Raw genomic sequence first — 21426 nt, forward strand, 5'->3', positions numbered from 1 at the left:
TATGACCATTTATTTTAAGCAAGGTAGCATGGTTTGCTCCACACCTGGAGGTCCACCCTCCAGTGTCATGGTACTAACATAGACACCTCTAACAGGGACCAGACTAGAACAGCACCCGCTGATGTGAAGGCATTTACTGTAGCAGTATACACCGTCGAAGCAGGGACACTAGAGCTATTGGGTAGGGAGGTTCAATTGCCCAAATAATTCATTTTAGGCAGCAAGGACCAGACCCTAGATTATCAGAAGCAGAGGTAATATTGCAGATAGAGGTTTTGGAACTAACACTCATCTTTGGTGCCTTGACTGCCAGCGACCATAATGGTGCTTTGTGGGCATGTGTCATCTTCCCTGAGCCAGGAAAGGCGATTAGGGTGATACCAGATGACAAGCTATTTGAGGATAGCCCCAAGAAAAGGATTATACTTTCCCAGGATAACACACCACTAAGAACTATGTTAGAAGTCAGAACGCCCACACCAAGCAGAGCTTTGGACACAGTAGAAGAAGCCAATCTTTCACAGGTGCCAGATGTGCTGTGGACGAAGGGCTCTCATGATGTCGGCTTCATCCGCACAGTGGCACCATTTCGGATTACGTTGAATGAAGGTGCCATTTTACCGAGAGTAAAACAAACTCCTTGTCCAAGGAGGCAAAGGAGGGCATCAACCCAATGTATACACACACAGCTATCTACAGTAAAGCCAGTTATGTCACAAGGTCTGCTTGCAATCGCCCTGGAACAGATTAATTTACCAGCTCACACTACCAAAGACCATTTGGCAACACAAATACAGCAAGAGTGGCTTGTCCCCAATCTGGTAGATACAATAACCATGTATCTACATAGCTGCATGATTTGTCAGCAGTGTTCCTGTAATCCCATTCTAAAAGTGGCAAGATCCACCATTCCATCACCATAAGGTCCCCTTAAGGCCCTTCACGTGAACTTTGTGCTTATGACTGACCGGTGCAGCAACTACAGGTACCTCATAGCGGTCTGCCCATTCTCTAGATGGATTGAAGCAGGACCATGCATCCATTGTGAGGAAAAATCAGCAGCCACATTTCTAGTTCAGGAAGTGATTCCCCAAAGGGGGATCCCAGAAGCCTTATGAACCAGCAATGGTACTAATTTTTCTAACACAATTTCTGAACACCTAACAGCAATATTAGGAAAAAAGATCAAATTGTCCTCCTCACCCCACCGATAAAGTAATGGTATTGTAGAGCATCTGAATTGCCTCTTGGTGGGTAAATCTGCAAGTTGTGCACCACCCTAAATTAAAAGTGGCTACAATGCCTGCCAATAGCACTATTCTCCCTAAAGAATACCCCAAGCTCAGACCATCACGACTCCTCACCAAATAGTGACCAAAGATCCATCAATGTCCAAGTCCTAGCTACTAGAAATAAAATTCAGGGAGAAAGTTTGTCCCAAACAATACGTAATGAAATGCATTTGCATTTGTGTGAATTAAGAAAATGTGCAAAGTTCATTTCCAAACAGGTAACCAAAGGAAAAGAGAAGCACACCAACGCCGCAGTCAACCTCCCAAAAGTAAAAGTAGGAGATCAAGTGTTCATAAAGAACTTTCTTTGGAAATGGAAAGAGAAACGTTTCAAGGGCCCCTACACAGTCGCCATGGTTACACCAACAGCTATCAAAGTGGTAGGCAGGAAAACTCGGATCCATCACAACCATGTGCATCTAATTTAATCATTTGTGTTAATTAAAAAACACATCAATGACATACATTTAACCAGCTTTAAAGGAATTAAAGATAAAGTTAAAATCTGCAAGGATTCAAACTCATGCTTTTGCAGGTTACATGCAATTGGCTGCAGTGGGTGAATTATTAGTGGAGCTATTTATTTTAATTGAAATGGTACTTGTGACCAGAATGATGCACAACTAACTGAGCTACCTTACTATTATCTGAACGCATGACCTGTAAGATACCCATATTGCTCTGAAGCAGGAACAGAAAACTCTTTAAGGTATTGTATATCAATTCAGAACCCTGAGCAGCAGATTACATATAGATTTGTGAAACAAGTGTATTTACAACCTGCAAAGCCCTAAAATGCCTTGACTGCAAATAGACATCTCTGAAGGAGAAACCTTACACCCCATAAACAATCCCAAAATATGGTATGTTTGTGACCAATTAATTAAGCCAGTACAGCTTTATTATTTTTTTTCCTCACTGAAAAATTGTTTGGAGCCTGAGTCACCACTCCCAAATTGTAGGATCTAGGAGTACGAATCAAAAACTTTGATCTTTTTCAAATTAGGGCACTTGCATTCAAGCAATTCTTAGGAAGGGAAAACAACCTTATGCCTTCTTTTGCCATTCTTCTTCAATTGGAAGCCCTTAATCCTCTTCCCCAAAAACCGAAGAGTGTCTGTTTCATCCTAAACTAATGACAAACCTTTTTGTGCAATTCTTCAGTCTTTCACAAGAAACTGATTGAAGCTGCATGCACCAAATTTAGAAGTGTGACTGATTGTAATCTCAAATTTGTACTCGTATGTCAAAGGGGCTGGTCCTTCTGCCCTTAAGAGGAAACCACATGTTCCCTCTTTTGTTTTTGGGTTACTAGGCTTTTTTCAAACTTCTAACATCGTACATACTTAAACCTGGCCATCAAATCTACAGACAAACTTTTCTTGTAGAGAAAATTCCACTCTCATCACAACTCACGCTCTTCACTCCTGAAATTAATTTCCTGGCCAAGATGTGTCATTTGTTTTCAGACCCCCTTTGCGAGGCAAATGTCTTGTACGTAATTGCTCCTAAAAGCCGTATGCCACAAACACCCTTTAACAACTACCTTTTACCTTACAGTCCCAACTCACCCTTTTTCCATGCTCTATTTTTTCTTGGAAATATGTTCCAACCATTTTTTTTTTCTAAAAGTTTTAATAGATGGCCAAATCTCTTGTTCTAAAAGTCGATTTTCAAACTACTGAAAACATTGTAAAAATAAATTAAAATGCACACTCATTTAGTAAGTTCCTGGACAGAGCAGAATGGCTTTTTAGGCCCACCTTCCAGGAAAAACAACGTTTACATTGCATGTGTCAGTTTGACAATGTGTACTTATGTTAAGATTTTCACAAGTGATAACTCTGAGATCATTTTATTAGTGTATTTTTCATGATCTCCACATGTGTGGCCATTATCCATGTTACACACGTTTACCAGTGGCCCACCCTTTTAACAATGGTGTTCATCTGTAAATTTGTTTTGTATTTACTAGCCTAATCATCAGGAGAAACAGAAAGGTTGGCTCACCATCTCTCAAATTTGAGCAGAGCTGCGTGAAAATACAAGGTGCTACATTGAACGAAAAGGGAAAATTGAGCAGTATTGTAAATGATGATGCCTCTCTTGCTATCTACATTTTTCAGTCATCGCCTGTATTGTAAATAATGATAACTCTCTTAGAAAGTGTAGATTTATTCAGATGAAATCTCTTAAGTTACAAGTAAATAGGTAAATGAGTAAATGCCCACCAGGAGCAGCATCTTACTGCTTAGCCCAGTCTCTCCAACTACATCTCTCTCCTCAAGCACTCAACATTCCATTACATGACAAACACTGGCTGAGCAGCAGGGCATTGAGTAACCAAACTCAAACCCTGCATAGGGAAGACCTCGGCTTGTGAAAGATCCTTTGTCTTCCTAACGGCAAAGAGCTGGAATACCCTACACCTGCATTCCGGGCAGTCACCATTGCTACCTCAATTCAGGAAGGACCTTAAAACCTGGCTCTTCATCTGAAGCTCAGAGGGCAAACCCACTTAGCACCTTGAGACCCTTACGGGTGAGTATTTGTTCTTTATAAACCCTGCTTTGATTTGATTTTGACTCGGCATCTGAATGCATGTGTCCAGACTATTCAGCATGGCCTGATCAATGCACAATGTAACTCTCCCTGTCTCGGAGCCTAGATTGCCATCCACCTGCAATAACAGTAAGGCTCTAGTGGAACGGTTGATGTTTGAATCACTGTCTGTGAGCCCTCATGTTTACTTTCGATAACAGTACAGCTCTCGCGCCTCGGACATCAAAGCACTCTCTCCTGTTACAGTCGTTTTTCACACAATATTCCCCAAATTGTCTCAATGTTTGCTGCCAACTTCTCTAAATTGAAATCTCCACTGCCCCTGGCTTCCCAATTAGGCCAAGGGCCTCTCGTTCATACAAGGTTCTAACCGCACTTCCAAAAGAACCCGTAGGTATCAAGCACTTCTCGATCCTTTCATTGCGCCAGTGAACATACAAAGATCAATATAAAATTTCTCAGGTCTGCCGTCTTTCATTAGATTGTCCGTAGGCTGTCTGCTGTAGTAGACACTGGTGGGTCGCAGACAATTCCTTTGCTTTTCTTTGCTTATCTGTATTTATCTTTGTTTCGTCAGTTTAAAAGTGCTTAATCTTCTATCTACCTTCTCTTTAAGTTTTCCACACAAGTAGGTTCATTTTCCAGTCATCGCCAGTGTTGTAAATAATGATACCCCCCTTGGAGATAGGGAGTTAGGTAGCTGGTCACAAAGGTTAAAGATGTAGATTTATTTAGATGTAGTCTCAAGCTACAAGTTACAAGTAAATAGATAAATGGGTAAATGCCCCACCAGGAGCAGCATCCTACTGCTCAACCCATTCTCTCCAACTTCCCCTCTCTCCACTCAAGCACTCATCAACATTCCATTACAGGACACACACTGGCTGAGCAGCAGGGAACTGAGTAACCAAGGAGAGGATGCATTATAACAACATCAGATTACAAGAATCACTTCCCCTTAGAAAAACAAAACTACATCAGCTGTGTTCGCACTAAAAATACCATATTAGCACCTTATACAGGACACATTTCTATGTGAAGAGATTCGCCCAAGAGTAAGTTATGTAAAATGTTTAGTTTCATGGCAGTTACTAATGTTACATGTGTAAATATGATGCAGTATCGCTCGCTTCAACGTTCGGAACAAAGACCTTTTGGACATGAAAGATGAATGATGGCAGCTGTGTGCACCACTTTGCTTCAGGTGTCATTCTCTTGTGGCATCCAAGAACACTGTTCCAAGCTAATTATTTGTAATGCATTAATGCATGTAAGATGTAAGGCTACCACTGAATCCTGTGAAGCACTGCCATGTTGTTCTCATCACTCAAACAGTGCATTATACTGCCGATTACAGTAATTTTTCAAGTAATTTGAAAACAATTGCATAACTACTACCTAATAGACCTTTATTGAATTTAAAATGAAAAACCTTTCTGTTTCTCGCAAGGATCTCTGATAAACGAGCTGGTTACTCCTCAAAAGGGGAGTGGGTGAGGAACTTAACAGACATCCACAGGATCAAAGCATTCATCCATAGACAAATGTGCACCTATCTAACCCCGCATTGCACATGCAACACTTGCTCATATGCAACATATAGTCAGGCATAAGAATTGGTGACTAGGGACCGGAACATTTATATGCCATCTGCATATGGAAAATGTAGATGGTCAAGGGGTACATTTGGCCACTCAAGGAAAATGAGTAACACCCACCTGACCCCACTCCCCCACAAAACAAATTCTAAATGCTAAAAAAAAATGCCATTTATAAAGAGGGCAACATGATGTGTTCCAGTTTTTCTGGACAGCAAAGGGCCCGTGCACCACCAGGTGCGAAGTTGCAAATGCTCATTAAGACACAGAGAGAGACGCTGTATGCAAAAATCTAGTTTTGTGTCTCAGTTACTAGTGCCACGGAGCTTAGTGACCTGTTAATCACACCTGTTTACAACTGATACCTTGGGTTCCGAATTTAACAGCTGTGAAAAATAGCAGCCAGCGTGCATATTTCTGTACTTACCACAAAAAAATGTCCCTTTTCTCACCCCCTGGTTAAATTTCATCAGGTCTCTCCTGCCCAAAGGTATCACGTGAAAAATTCGAAGGTGCAGTCTTTACCTCACCCGAAAAATATTGGGGGCCGTATTTATACTTTTTGGCGCACAACTGCGCCAATGCAGTTGTGCGGCAAAAAATTTTACGCCATTCCAAAGCGCCATGCGGGTGCTGTATTTATGGAATGACGTTAGCCGGCGGAGCTGACTGGTGTGCGTCAAAAAAAATTACCCACACCAGGCAGCGCCGGCGTAGGGGAAAATGGAGCTTGGGCGTCAAAAAATGGGGCAAGTCGGTCTGAGGCAAAAAATCTGCCTCAACCCGATTAGCGCCATTTTTTTTGACTCCCACCCTCCATTGACATGACTCCTGTCTTAGCAAAGACAGGAGTCATGCCCCCTTGCCCAATGGCCATGCCCAGGAGACTTCTGTCCCCTGGGCATGGTCATTGGGCATAGTGGCATGTAGGGGGGCACAAATCAGGCCCCCCTATGCCACAAAAACAAATTACTTACCTTAAGTTCCCTGGGATGGGTCCCTCCATCCTTGGGTGTCCTCCTGGGGTGGGCAAGGGTGGCAGGGGGTGTCCCTGGGGGCATGGGAGGGCACCTCTGGGCTCCTTCCGAGCCCACAGGTCCCTTAACGCCTGCCCTGACCAGGCGCTAAAAAATTACGCAAAAGCGGCTGGATGTCATTTTTTTTGACCCGCCCACTCCCGTGCGCCATTTTTGCACGGGAGTTTAAATAAGGCGCACATGCCTTGGAGTCAATTTTTAGACGGGAACGCCTACCTTGCATATCATTAACGCAAGGTAGGTGTCCATGCTAAAAAATGACGCTAACTCCAAGATCTTTGGCGCTAGACGGGTCTAACGCCAAAGTATAAATATGGAGTTAGCTTTGCGTCGGATTTGTGTAAAAAAAAAACGACGCAATTCCGGCGCAAACAGAGTATAAATATGCCCCAGGATGTTAAAAACATCGGAACACTTGTAATTGAAATCCCAGCACAAACCTGTGCTTGCGCAGGAATCGTTTATTAATAAGATATTCATACTCATGGTCTAAATGGGTAACTTTTAAACATGTTAGCAAAGACTTCCAGAAGTTTTCCCCTTTGACAGCTTGTGAAAGCTGCAAGGAAGTTTTTATATCAGACATCACAAGTCAGAAATGAAGTCCTCCAAGTTTTAGGGAGCATTTGTTTAAGGTTTTTCGTAACGAGCAGATATTTCACTCACTGCGGCCCATCTTTTTTTTTTTAACATGGCATTTGCTTCATTCCTTGACGCAAAAGAGGCGCAAACTTACAAAATATAATTGTATTTTGTAAGTTTGAAAAAATGACACATTAACGGCGCTAAAAAGTATAAATATGGGCCTGTGTTTTATTTGTTGTGGATATGGCACACTACATTTGTGTGACAGAGCCTGTGTCAAAGTATACCTATGCAGCTCAGGTACTAGGACTCAGGAGGCTGTTGGCAGCTGCGGTGACCTAAACATTAGAGATTCTGATAAGTACTCATGTGTAACTATCTCAGCAGAAAGAAATGTAGCGGTTGTACGTTTATCCATTTTCACATTTAATTTCTTTCTCGTCCTTCAATATTTCAAGGCACCAGCTGCGTTTCTCTGGATGTTCTGTCCTATCTCTTCTTTCCACACACAAGTTGACATGTTTTTGATTTCGGATCTGGCAGATTGAGAGATACCATATGCTGCTCCCAGCCATCTGCTGAACATCCATTTTTGTTTAAGTGTTATTTATGGTTAGAAGATGAATCCTGTCTGTGCCCAGGAAACTCTATCTCAATGTTGCACTCACATAAAAGGAAATCTCTCTGCACAAAGACAGGAGGAACCAAAGCAATTCTTCTCAGCTTGGATTTTTCTCGGGCACTTACTGCAATGCTGGCTTCTGGGAGCTTCACAGGCTGAACCTTGTACGGCATCTTCTTCACTTCGAATGATACACTGGACGTTAAAGCATAGGGGTCATTCTTTCTCTGAAAATACAAAACAGAACACATTAACAAGAAACACGTGACCCTCAAAATGGTGACCATAGCGTAAGCAGTGCAACAGTGCTGTTCTATACTACGGATTTTTAATCTAATTTGTGGAATGGGATGCGATGCATATACATAAATAAACTAAAACTTTTATGCAGTATCACTATAAGAGCTTGCTATGTTTTTCTACTTGGAGCTGGTATAGAATTAGATCAGTGGTTCCCAACCTGTGCTCCGGGGGCCCCTGGGGGTCTGCAAAGCCACCTCAGGGGGTCGACAGCTGCTTAAAAAATAAAATAATATTAACAAATTAGGTCCCCAGCATTCAGCAACGACTCAGTGGAGGGGTCCCCGGATTCCATTGATTCAGTGGAGGTCCCCCGGTTCCAGTAATGATTAAGTGGAGGTCCACAAAAGTCAAAAGGTTGGGAATCACTGAATTAGACAATAAAACAAACTGCACCATCTATGTATTTTTGTTGCTATAGGAAGAAAGGGCTGGGCCACTTACATCACCTTGAGACCCTTTTGAGTAAACCAGCATTTCGCCAATGAGAAACTTTCTACTGTCTCGAAGTCCAGCTATATTGTTGTAAAAACAGATCAACAGATAATATTAGGATTTGTGAAGACCTTCCTTCCTCGAAAGGACATGGTCTACAATCCTCAACTTGTAGCCACAGTCTCTGTTCTTTGCTTTTTGTGCCTCAAGCCCTTTTACCTTAGTTTCTGGTGGAGAATTGTTTGGCAGTTGAGGAAGTTAGAATGAGGTGGCAGAAGGGTAACTCCCGTAGGAAATGGTGGATGGGGGTGGGGGTGGAGCATAATTGCATATATATGTACATAGTGCTCATATTTTTTTAGAAATAATTGTAGCGGAACAACGTTTTTATGGGGAGCATGCTGCCCACACGGCCGAATGACGAGGCAATCAAGGCTGCCAATGTTTGATTCCACCAGACACCTATTTATTCCATCGCCCTGCACTTCCTGCCTCTTTTCTCAACCTTGCAGGGTCCTTTTCACTGTTTTTCAATTAGTCTGTTTGCCTTCCTGCCTGTTTCCTTCAGTCGAAGTCCGCTGGCGAAAAAGGAGTACCAGTTCCAAAAAAACCAGAGCAGACACCCACCATCTACAGCCATCTGAACAAACGGAGCACTACCTCTGTTCTATCACTGGTGTTACTTTGCCTTACAAGAAATACATCTTTGGCTAACCCGAGACAAAAATGCATGTATGCCCCACATAAAAGACAAGTAGTGTTCCATACCGTCCATTCTCCTACAATCTGCAGGTGTACTGTCAGCCAGGCCTATAAGCCCTTGTTGCCTTTTATATTTTTTGCCTTTTTGTTTAGCCAAGAAAAGCTTCTTTCCCCTTTATAAAGGACGGCAGGATCCATTACACTTTGCAAAGGATTCACCCAGGAGTATTATCAGTACTTCCCAGTGAAGGAGAAGACATCAGCCCTACCTAAATTGTATGGTGGTACATGCAATTGACTACATTGTCAGTGTGTTTACAACCAGGTGCACGTTTGTGTGCATATAGACAGTTTGTGTGTGGGAGATATTACCTTCCCGTATTATTAAGGCTCTTTGATCCCAGTCCTAAATCTATTCCACTACATTCAATAGGTAAATAGTCTTTCAGGCAGAGTAGTTCATCCTGCCCTGGAACGTTTCTGACATTTGTTTTAGTCACGTCAGAAATAGTTTCCCATTCATAAAGGAATACTGGTTTCATTACTCCTTGTGTAAGATTCACCCAGATACATTGTTAGTAAAATCAGTTGAGGAGATGGTAGCAAGCCTTCCTAAAGTCTATGAACTTTACTAGATTAGAATGCCACCATCATGCTTAGAAGTACGTGTTTTTACACCCAAGGGTACTTGCTAATGTGCAGATGTGTTCTTGTGGTTTGTGTGTGAGGTCTTGGCATCCCCTACTATCAAGCCAGTTGGTTCCCAGGTCAAAGGGCACACTTTGCATTGGGCAAAAAAGAAGAGGATTCACTCTTTCCATTTCTTGGCCAACCTCACTACTTTCCCCGAAGTGCAACCCCTTCTGCTTCATCCCAGGGAATTGTCATTCTATTTTGTGCTTTCTTGAGTTAATGAATCTACAAATCTCAGCATCTCATTTTGCTGTAAGAAAGACTAGTGTATGGAAAGGATACCAAGCATGTTATATTTATCCTACAAAACTCATATATACACAAGAATTGAATAGCTCTATGAAGGGATAAACACTAGTTTGAAGTAACTCAGTGGGTGCTCTGCTTTAAGGAACCTCTGAGTGAAACAGAGGTGTTGGGTGGCATGCTTGAATTAAACTCTGAGACTACTAGTTACTCTGGGCCACATTCAAATCCATCACTTTTTTGTTCTCTGTGCCAATTTGGACAGGAAGTAACCATATGTACTTCAGCTCTGGTCGTGCTCCAGTATAACCATTTCAGTCCAAACTGCCAGGACACATCCCTGTACAATGAGAGCACAGGGCATCTCAAACTGACTGTAGCCTGTTAGGCCTCATCAGTGAAGTGTAACGTAAGTCAAATTGTAGAGTGAACTAAAGAATACACATCAGAGCATACGCTTTGCCCTTCGGGTATTACACCAAAAGAAACAAAAATGAGATGTGTGAACTGCTTGCATTAATCTTAGCCACTGATAATGGGATATTGCATTTGGGACCATCTGTGATAGACTATTTCAGGTCAATGAGCTGTGTGAATGGAGTTAATGACTTGCCTTTTTATGCTGCTTTGACAATCCAATTTGTCATTCACGTGGACAACCACCCTACTGGGTTCAGGACTACAGACCGCTGAAGCAGAGCCAGAGAAATGCTTTACTTTGAAAATGTTGTGGACAGGATGAGTGCTATTTTAGTGTTTTTGACAGTATCATGTGGCTGTTAACTCCAAGCAATGTTGTGGAGCCCCTTAGTTACAGGATCCTCTGTCTTCAGTTTCTAAGTCAAGGCAACTAAGATTCTGTTGTATGTAGGTATGAGAAGAAAGCCTCACTAAAGTGCAACAATGGAGGTAGATCCATCCCGGAATAAGAGGTTAAAGCACAAAGACATCTTTAATGGTTCTATTTGTTCTGATGCATGTGCAGTAGTCTTTACAAAAAGAATAACTCTGCTGCCGATAACTGAAGAAATCGAGGCTCTTAAAAGAAATTCTGAGAAGGAATTGGGGGCAAACGGGAGCCTCTGTAGCATTAGGCAAGGTCCTACTCAAGCCAGCCTATTATGGGAGTCCGCCTGACCGGAATCTCTGAAGACGACAAAGCATGTCTGAAAAGCAAAGTCACACTTATTTCACAATGACCTGTTCACTTAGAGTTTCCTGTAGGGAATGAGAATGTCCAAGTCTTTTCTGACCCTGAGGTTTGATAAGAGTCCTACAGTTTTTGACAAAAAATGCTTTAATGGCATCCAAACACGTTTCATATTGTACTGACTGCCTTTTTAACTGAGCTGCGAGGAGCTTTGTTTCTGTTGATGCCGGGAAGGACTTCTGGACATTATGGTCTCTTCTGTTAATAGTCTCATACTTCAAAAGTAATCTGGTGGTCTTCCATAACATAGAGCCTTCTTAGTGCAGGAATTTCTCCCAAGCCATACCTTTATAGATTTCATATCCCCTTTCCCACAATTCCAGCACTTACACGTAATTTTCTAATCAACAGCATGAGAAATATTGTTGACTTTGGAGGATTAACGAATTAGGTTACCTAACATTAGAGCAGTTGTTTGTATGGCACTTTACTACCCTAAAATCATGTTCAACAATGATGGAGTATAAGAGAGGACTAAAAGAGGAAGCAGGAGATAGCACAGAAAAACATGTCTTGTGGTTTAGGAGGTCTTAACCAAGCAATTGGTCCCCTACAAGGAGAGCAACAGTGCAATGTCAGTATGCTCTACTAGCTATACACTGAGCTTCTGAAGGGAAGGCAGGAAAAGAGTGAGCAGGAACGCTAATAAGGAGGGGAAGAGCATTAGGCAAGAAAAGGGAGGGGAGGCAAGAGATAACAAAAAAAGGATTTTGGCATGAATACTTTTAGAAATGATGGTATATTGTTAGAAAGGTTTTAGGGTAGACCAGAGAGGCTGTCTCCTACCCTTTCGAAAGTGATTTTAACGAGTTGTCTCCTGGTTAGGTTCTTAAAGATAAGACAATCAAAGTAGGTGATTGTTGATAAGATTTTCATTTGGTTGTACACGTAAATAAATGTATTCATAATTAAAATTCATTCATTTCCACACACATTTAATAGGAGCCTAGTTAAAAGTTTTACATTGACTTTTATTTAGTGCATTTCATGTAACTATGTTCCTTTTTTAATTTATTTATATCTTGCATGTCTAACATAATCTCCACCATTCCTCTCTCCTCCCTCTCTCCCCTCCTGTAGTTTTATTAATCACTGCAAAGGCCCTGCTGCTGCCACCCATTGGTGCACGCTACTCGTCATAGAAAGACTATCATGGGCATTACAAATGTTGCTATAGACACAATGGAAAGACTATATTTTGCATTGTAGAAAACAACCCTTCTTTTATGTCAATAGTGTTATAGCTAAAATTGAAATATACCTTTTGCAATGCAAAACATAGTATGACTATCATGTCCGTTGATAGCTTTTCTGTTCTGTAACAAAACCTTGTGGTCTGATGGCAGCAGGATGATGGTACAGTGGTGTAACAAAGGGTCCTGCAGCCCCTAATGTGCAGAAGGCCTCTGGAACTCCAGGGGGGGGGGCCTCAGCGCAGCACCTGGCCTGAGTGGGTATGGGGTAAGGAGTGCTCCATTTCTTTGCAAGGGGGCCCCTCCAGTTTCGTTACACCACTGCCATGGTAATGGTTAGTGGGAGACATAGGAGCTGGTAATTATTGCCATGCAGTGACCTGCTGTCCCACGCAGAGTCTTGATAATATTCTCATACTGCACTGTGGCCTCTCTGTAAGTCACAAAAAGCAAGCTTTGGCAAAGTCAATCAGTCTCACATTTAATGACCTATTGGTTTAAATGAGGCTTGCTCTGAAATTCAGTGAGGGGTCAAACCTCTGACAGCCCTATTTCCCTCAGGTCTTCAGAGGTGTTTAACAGAGGCAGAGATGGAGTTGTTGCTGTTGCTGACATACTAAAATTTCACCCGACTCTAAATGAGTATCCTCTCAGCCAACCTCTAAATTTGAGCCTACGTCTCAGGACCAGGAAGCAGAGAATCATATCCATTAATGAAAAGTTCCACACTCAGTGATGAATTAGCTGTCATTTGAGAGTAGGATATCCAGTCACTGTTAAAAATTCTCCAGTTCTTTTTTGTTCTTGAATTGTTGTTTAGCTTCAAAGTGTTATGCTCCTTCTTGTACAACCACACTGGAAATTACGTCACCGCTCCTTTGTACTTGTTTAACATGGCTTCCTCTTTCACTAGTCAGGAAAAATATTTTGCAAATATTCTAGTGGCAACCCGATGGAATGTTTTTAGGGAGTATTTTAAAAATAATGTACTTTGTAACAACGGTTCCGCTCATCAACAATTAGGATGTCCCTGTTAATGTCTGGATTTTCTTAATTCCAATCTCTCTTTTAAAATCAAATTCACACGCCAAAAGCCTACTTGACTATCTTGAGTCATGCAGATTAAAAACCTGAGCCACCAACCAGCTTTTCTTTTATCCACGTTAATGACCTAATACATCAACTGTTTCGATCATACCGTTTTTTCTTTATTTCTGGGAGAGATATTTAATGTCCCTCTTTAATCAAATGATTTAGTAAGTTTGAAGAGAAACTAGAGTACAGTGCACATCTAATAAATACATCGATATGCTCATGTGAATACATATCTTCCTTTCTCATACAACTTGAAAACGGAAATGTTTAAAAGCACACGTGTCAAACGAGGAACAACATGAAACACAAACATTCCTGTGAAATTACTGTAGCCTAAAGGAAAATGTAACTGAGATAGCACTAGGCCATGTTGGTTACATACACGCACGTGACAGAGCAGTCAGTTGACATGTTATGCATTAGGGCAATCACATCTTTAGTGGCTCAAGTTACTCGTGGCAGTCCAACCATAAAATAAACCTTAAAAACAATCATCTACATTTGCAGAACAAATACAGTTACAATAAATTAAATTTGTAAGTCATGTATTTTCTTTTACAATCTGAATACATTAAAGAACTGTAAAACAAAGAGAAAGTAGGCTGATTACATCAACATTTACAAATACGTTTTAATTTTTGCTTCAAAGATTGTTTTTACCCCATGTACCACAAATTTAGTTAAAATGACAGGAAGCAATAAGGAAAAATAAAACCACAATTTATGTCATTCATACGTTGTATTACCTACAAAGCTCTGCACAAAACTAACTTAGCCTACCTGCCTGAACAGACACAATCACTTGCACCAACCTTCCAGGCCACCTCCGCTCAGCCAGTTTCTCACAAGCACACACCCCCACATAAACAAGGGCGGAGCGAAGGATGCGCTTTCTCGTATCTGACCCCTAAAGCCTGGAACGACCTTCCACAACACACCAGATGCTCCTCCTCTCTTCTTGACTTCCGAAAAAAGCTGAAGACCCAGCTTTTCAAGTAACATATAACATAACATTTACATAACTTAACGTAGTGTGACATGCCATAACATGGCATGACATAACATAACGTAACATAAAAATATTTATTGATATAAAGTGACATTTCTTTCAACTGCGGCAAACGTTCCTCCCATCTTCAGTCATTCATGACGATGGAATCTAGATGTTGCAATGAATATGTAAAATGTTGTTCATTCAGCAAGGTATTTGTTTTCTCATTATTAGATTACTGGACATTTTAAAAAATATATCTATTTTACTTTAAAAATACATCTAAATGTTGTGTTTGAAGAGAGAACCAGCAGCAAAATAATCACAGTTTCTCAAAGAGGGCAGAGTTAAGCCATTACCTGGAAGAACATTGTAGAATCACCTTAAAGTAACAAGCTCAAGTTGGATGGAATTCACAATATCTCTGTGAGTGCACAAATATTCACTCTATATTTAACTGAGCTTACTGATTTCTGTTCACTAGGTGAAATAATATGCGTTTAGGAGAATGGCTGGATGTATATGTATGTGTGGCAAAGTTGCTCTGGTCATAGGTGCATTGAGGCTTTTAACTCTCTTGGCTGTGCTTAGTTATCTCTATTACAGACCATGCAGTGATAGAAGCACCGCATCATAGATGAGTATGAGCACTGCATTTGTACCATAGTCTAAGGAATCAACGTTTTCTGGCATGCATAAAATTTCCATTAGCTACACTGCGATTCTAATGAAAACCCCTCTGAAGTAATACAAGTGATCAGTTACCACAAGAATGTAGCTGGAGATAGTCTTCACATATTTATTACATTTATTCACAATACAAGATTAAAGAAGCATGACATCATAAACTAATGTTCTTTAGCATTGTATGCAGGAAAAGGTGTGTAATGTGAGGAGATGAAAATAGTAAGGACCGAATTAGCAATGTTGCAGATACCTGTGGTCCAGACCCTCTGTTAATCAGTCCATTTATGGTTGAATGAGCCTTTTTTTTCCATAGCAGTGATTTCTGGAGTATACGTTTGTGGTTAAAGCAATGGGTACACTCATGAATGAGGTGTGAATTTTTAGCTCATTGTAGTCCGCTGAATCATTTGTGTTTCTTTTAAAGTTTTCTCGTAATAAGCAGTCAATACCCATTATTGTTCATGATAATTCGAGAGAAAATGTCTGTAATTGATTGAGAAAAATCTACTTCACAAAACTATCAAATATTGTCACTGTCACATTGCATGTTAGAAAAGCCCTGCAACTAAATAACATCATTAAGGGCCATTATACACCAGGGAGCACTTCGACATTTTTCTCTCTCCAGAAAAGAAGCAGAAAGACCAACACTTTTTTGATACACATAAGGGCAGACTACGTCCATAGCTAGTAGTATAGGAAGCAGGTGAAGCCCCCAAGAAGTGTTGGGTGTGTCCTAGAATGTTTGGCTAGAACGATAAAATTTGACAGGCAGGTAAGCCTCTGTAATTTTACCAAAAAAGCAAGAGAACTGCAGAGATCGTTTAAATCTTGACTATCACTCATGCTACATCCCATTCTGTGTCCGCCACACTAGGCATAACTCAGAAAGCACTCCTTTTCGATGTCATAGTGTTCAGCACTCTCTAGCCCTACTCATCTGCTAGTGGTGTTGCTCAAGACTAGGTTCTTGATACTCCATTTTTCTCTTTGTACACTACTTCGTGAGAACTTATCATACCATTATTTGTTTTCTCCTATCATCTATACACTAATAAAAGGTACATTTTCTTCTCATTCTCAACATTCACCCCTGCCTTCTAATGTAAGTCTCTCACTACCTCATGGAAATCCATTACTGGATGGGAATCCATTTAATTATACAGAACTCTTCCAAGAAATAAATTATTTACTTCTGAAGTAAATAAGAAATAAAAACTGCTGATTCCTATTTTATTTCCTCTTGACACTCTTCCCATACTCCCTACATCTTTGGCGAGAAACCATTATGTTTATTTCAGCCTATGACCTAGGGACCCCACATCACTTCCAAAAGTATGCCTGGCAAATAACAAGAACTAAAAATCAGCAAAATCTATGCCCCCAAAACATTACTGGAACAGCATACTAGTTGGCATTCTTCAATACTCATTCCATCGATTGTTTGCTATAAAAAACTTTATAACCTTCCTAAGCCCACACCTTTATCCCATTATCATCACTACATCAGTTGACTAGCTAAGTAAATACAACACAACTTAACCAAACTAATAATTCTGGACTTTTAAAGTTACAAATGATCTATCTGCAAGCTACCTATCTCAAATGCGAAAAAAAGATCTGCCTGCACACAATCTTCACTCGACAACTTAGCTAAATCTCACTGTGATCTCCAGGCCATCTGTCCTACTCCAGTATTCTACTCATTCAAGCTACTCGGACCATACTACTGCAATTGATCCCAGATAAATTATGCTTAATCCCTATTTGTCTTCTTGCTTTACATAGAGCTTAGTAAATCTTGAAAGTAGTCACAACTAATTCTTACCAACTGACCCTTGCCTTCCTTTGCTATCTCACTTCCACTAATGTAAATATGCAGGCATGTATCTAGTTCAAAATGTCTTGTTTTTCTATTTATAACTGTTTGTCTCACAGGTGTTCTGTTATGCTGTCAGCACCCATTACAAATCTAACAAACAAGATCCTTTATGGTCCAAACCACATATGACCTTTCGTACAAGGGTTCAATTGCTACGTAGACCTTTTCTTGTTGAAATGATGATTTAATTCACAATAATTAATTGGCTTTACTAGCAATAAATTATCATTTTAAGGATCCCCGAACATTCCACTTTTAGAGAGAACACAGTATAACATTTTTGATGCACACAAAGCAGCACAATTTCACTACAATGAGAGTTCTGGATACTCACCGCCTCATTATGAGATTGGTGGGCTGCGGAGGCCGCCCGCCAAACCATTTGGGTAGGAAAACTGCCACTCCAGTTTTCCGCCCGCTGGCCCTATTATGAGTTTCTTGCTGGGCCAGCGGGCAGAAACAGCATTTCCACCTGCTGGCCCAGTGGGAAACTCACCACAACATTGACACCGACTTGTAATTGAGCTGGCGGCAATGTTGCTGTGCCTCAGGTGCGACAGCACCCATCGCGCTTTTTACTGTCTGTATCCAGGCAGTGAAAAGCACAACGGGGCTGTCCATTGGGGCCCCTGCACTGCCCATGCCAAGTTCATGGGCAGTGCAGGGGTCCCCATGGGCCACCGGCACCCCATCACCATCAGCCTTTGCATGGTGGTGAAACCGCCATGCAAAAGATGGGGGACACAGGGGTCATAATCCCCAGGGCACTGCTGGTAGCAGTGCTGCCCTGTCAGATTAAGACCACCTGCATAGCCAGGCAGTTGGCTGGCCTAAAAGTAGCAGAGCCGGCGGTCCGACCGTGGCACATTGGCCACGGTCGGAATGTGGATGACGGACCGCCACTTTGGCGGTGGTCCAACCACCACTGCGAGTGTGGCGGTCTCAAGTCTTTTTATTATCTGCATTTTACTTTGCTATTATGGACAAAACACTGCTTCCAGGTATGTTAATATATGCCAAGAAGGTGTTTATCAGGGTTAAAAAAAACTTTTTATGGTCAACCCCACAAAATCAAACACTCTTTAAGTTCCTTAGAGGTGAACAATCCATATCCTAAACTGGACCAACCTCCATTCCTAATGGTCCTGTAGACATGGGAAAGTGGTATATAAGGGTGGAAAAAGCTAAAGTGCCCCTTAAATTTGCATTTCAATCTTTGGTAAAAGACAATCTCTTCCCCCTTTTGAATTTATGAGTAGGGATCTTAGTAGCCACTTATATACAGGTGACATGGTATTATTTTTAGATGAGTCCACCGTGCAGCTTCAACAAATGGGCAACAAGGACACAGCATAGTTTGAAAGAATTGCGTGTTACAGAGACAATGAATGACAAGCAGAGAGAATTAATTGCACATGCCAAAGATTACTCAACATACCAAAAGTCAATGAATAATTTAGATAAAAGAGGGACACCAACAGTTGTCAAGAATTCTGATTGCAGTTAGTGTGCCCTAAATCAAAATGTCACAAGTGTGATTTTTTAGGTTAAAGTAGTAAATTTAGTAATAAAGGGTTAATTCATTACTCCAATGATTTCTAAATCTTTTGCAAGTAAGATGAAAGTAGAAATGAAAAGATTTATGAATAATAGACAATGATTTCTGCACACTCATATATTGTCAGGGGTTTGCCAAATCTCAATGAGAACACCATGGAAATACCCACTATGCAAAATCTAGTGTATGCTCTGTGTGGTAAAATATAAATCAGAAGTTCACAAATTTGAATTTGTTAACATTTGGCCTCCATGGGGGAATGTTTTTCTAGACAACCCCCTTTCCTCACAACTCAAAAAATGATGTACGTATTCCTTCCCATTACAGGACGTTCCACCCTATTGAGAGATCCTCTTCTACCTGGTGGGGGTCTTTGTGCTGTGACAGGAGCTCATACTGCAGCAGCCCCTTTTAAAAGACCGCAGGTTTGCCAATTTGATGCCTTGTTTAAAGTGTCCACTCTGCAAACATTTTTGTTTAGGGGAAAGAAAAGTTGGAATTTGTTTTTTTCTAAAACAACACAAATGGCTACCACAATCAGGGACATTTCTTTCTGTGTATGGGAGCCATTCCACAGTTTGCCTGTTAGTGTCCTCCAATCATCTTTATACCACCCATTTTTATCCAAATCGCATCTTTAAGTCTCATGCAATAATATCTATGGAGAATATCTAATCAGAGTATTCCCCTCAAATACTGTACTTAGTCATAGAGCCTTAGTGAGTTATTGTCATATTATTTTTTTCAGCTCCTTAGTATTTTCTCTTGCCAGTATTATTTATTTTGTTTTATGCTTTACCCATTTTGTGTGATGTCATTGTTTATTTGGTAAGGCTGACAATTAATAGTTTTGTTCTTCCTTGTATAATTGATTTCATTTATACAACCACTTTGATAATTTAATTAAAATGACCCCCTCTGTGATTTAAATCTCTCAGACAACTGAATGTAAAAAAAAGAGGAACCTCCTCAATCTCATCCACACACTGGTCAACTCTTTACCGTCATATTTTCAACATTCAACCATCCAGTTGAAAACTATCTTGACTCTGAACTACCTTTGCCACCTTACCACCCTCATCATTCTGTTCAGCATCCAATCATCATACCAAGGTCCACCCAAAAGAGAACAACAAACCTTTGGATTCTTCAAAACGTCTCCACTGGCATTTTAAATCTCAAAATCATCTCTAGCGCTACCACCACAATGGCTGACATCAATATGCTCAACAACGTAAATGTCTTTCTGAAAAACCATGTGAACAACAACACTCCAACCACAACACATGGTTGCAAACCGCACTCACTAGAACCTTGGTCCTCCGATGCTTTCATCACCAACAACTCCTCCATGATCGGATAGAAAAGAAATGGAACCCTGATGGCCTCATTTTATTATTTCCCTGCATGAAACACACACAACCCATTCACTTATCCTAAACCCAGCACTAAACTAACACAATATATGAAGCTGGCAACAGAAGCAGAACATTCTTCTAGACAATCAAACACTGCATCTGCCACCTTTCTGACCCTAGTATTCCACAATACACAAACAAGTTCAATCCCATCAACCTCTTCTTCTGTGACAAAATATAGAAAATTCAACATCACATCAGCAAAACTAGCCTGTGTTTGCTCTGACACCACCCCTCTGCACTGCACCTCACAATGGTAATACTTGAAACCCCTGCAGACCTCACTGACATCTTCAACTCCATAAAAACTACCTCTTAGGATGATGATGTCCTTGCCCTCATGAATACTTTCTCCAGAGAAGCTGTCTCACTTGCACCCATCATCTTCGACACATCCCACACTCAGGGGATCTTCCCAAAAGCTCTCAAGGCAAGCCAGGCATTCCCCCTTCTGGCAAAAATTACAATGGGCCTTGTCGACCTTGCCAACTTCAGACCCAACACTCACCTACCCTTCATCATCAAGATTATTGAAAATCAGTCTATGTATGGCTCCACGATCACACCAATGCCAACCATTGCCCAATTGACTACCAGTCTAGCTATTTAGTTCTATGTTCTCGATTTTCTAGAGGCCCGATAAGCCTTTCTATATGTATGGGCCTATGGTGGCCATTGTACGATCCTGCTGTATGTAATATATCATTCCACAGACTCCAAACTGCATCAGGGAATCAATTCTGTCCTCTAAATTGTGTAAATCATGGGGCCATACATGTGTCAGCATGCACCAGTTCAGACCATTGTGTGGTTCCTGTGTGCCCAAATCACCCCAACTCCACCCGGCTGCCGTATTCGCTTGATTTGGCAAAGAGACTCTTGCCTTAGTGGATAGAACTATTTTTGACAACACTCTACATGAACTGGAAATAGTTGAACAACGCATGACATGCAGCTGCCCTGAAGGAGTCCTCAGGAAGGAAGAAATGTGTTGGCTATGGGGAGACCAAATGCAATGCAAAGGCTTTTTGGAAAAATAAGAAGTTTTTGAATAAAGGGTATGTTTTTATATATCGTAGGAGTGCTGAAGGACATACAGAACACCATGAGGGACACCGTGGCATTCCAAGGGGCCCCTGACACTAGCATGGACGATGAACTGCCCACCACCTCTGCCGGCGCTAGTGGACAGGACCCCCCGCCACAGGACCACCACACCAGCACCCCACCCCCTGCAGACAGAGAACCACCCCGCAAGCGGTCCCTGAGATTCAGGAACAGGACAGAGCACGATGGCAAGACCACCCTGATTGTCATCCC

The 21426-nt window shown here is 41.2% G+C and overlaps 1 protein-coding gene across 1 annotated transcript in view; it reads right to left on the reverse strand.

Annotated features, from left to right (window-relative positions):
• ITGA8 (integrin subunit alpha 8) overlaps positions 1-21426 on the reverse strand; it is a 550523-nt gene that overhangs the window by 53665 nt on the left and 475432 nt on the right. Inside the window, exon 28 of the mRNA XM_069211593.1 lies at positions 7822-7923. Within this exon, the coding sequence (XP_069067694.1) occupies positions 7822-7923 (102 nt within the window). The remainder of the gene's footprint in view (positions 1-7821; positions 7924-21426) is intronic.

This window comes from Pleurodeles waltl, chromosome 10, assembly GCF_031143425.1.
Source record: "Pleurodeles waltl isolate 20211129_DDA chromosome 10, aPleWal1.hap1.20221129, whole genome shotgun sequence".
Classification (NCBI taxonomy): domain Eukaryota; kingdom Metazoa; phylum Chordata; class Amphibia; order Caudata; family Salamandridae; genus Pleurodeles; species Pleurodeles waltl.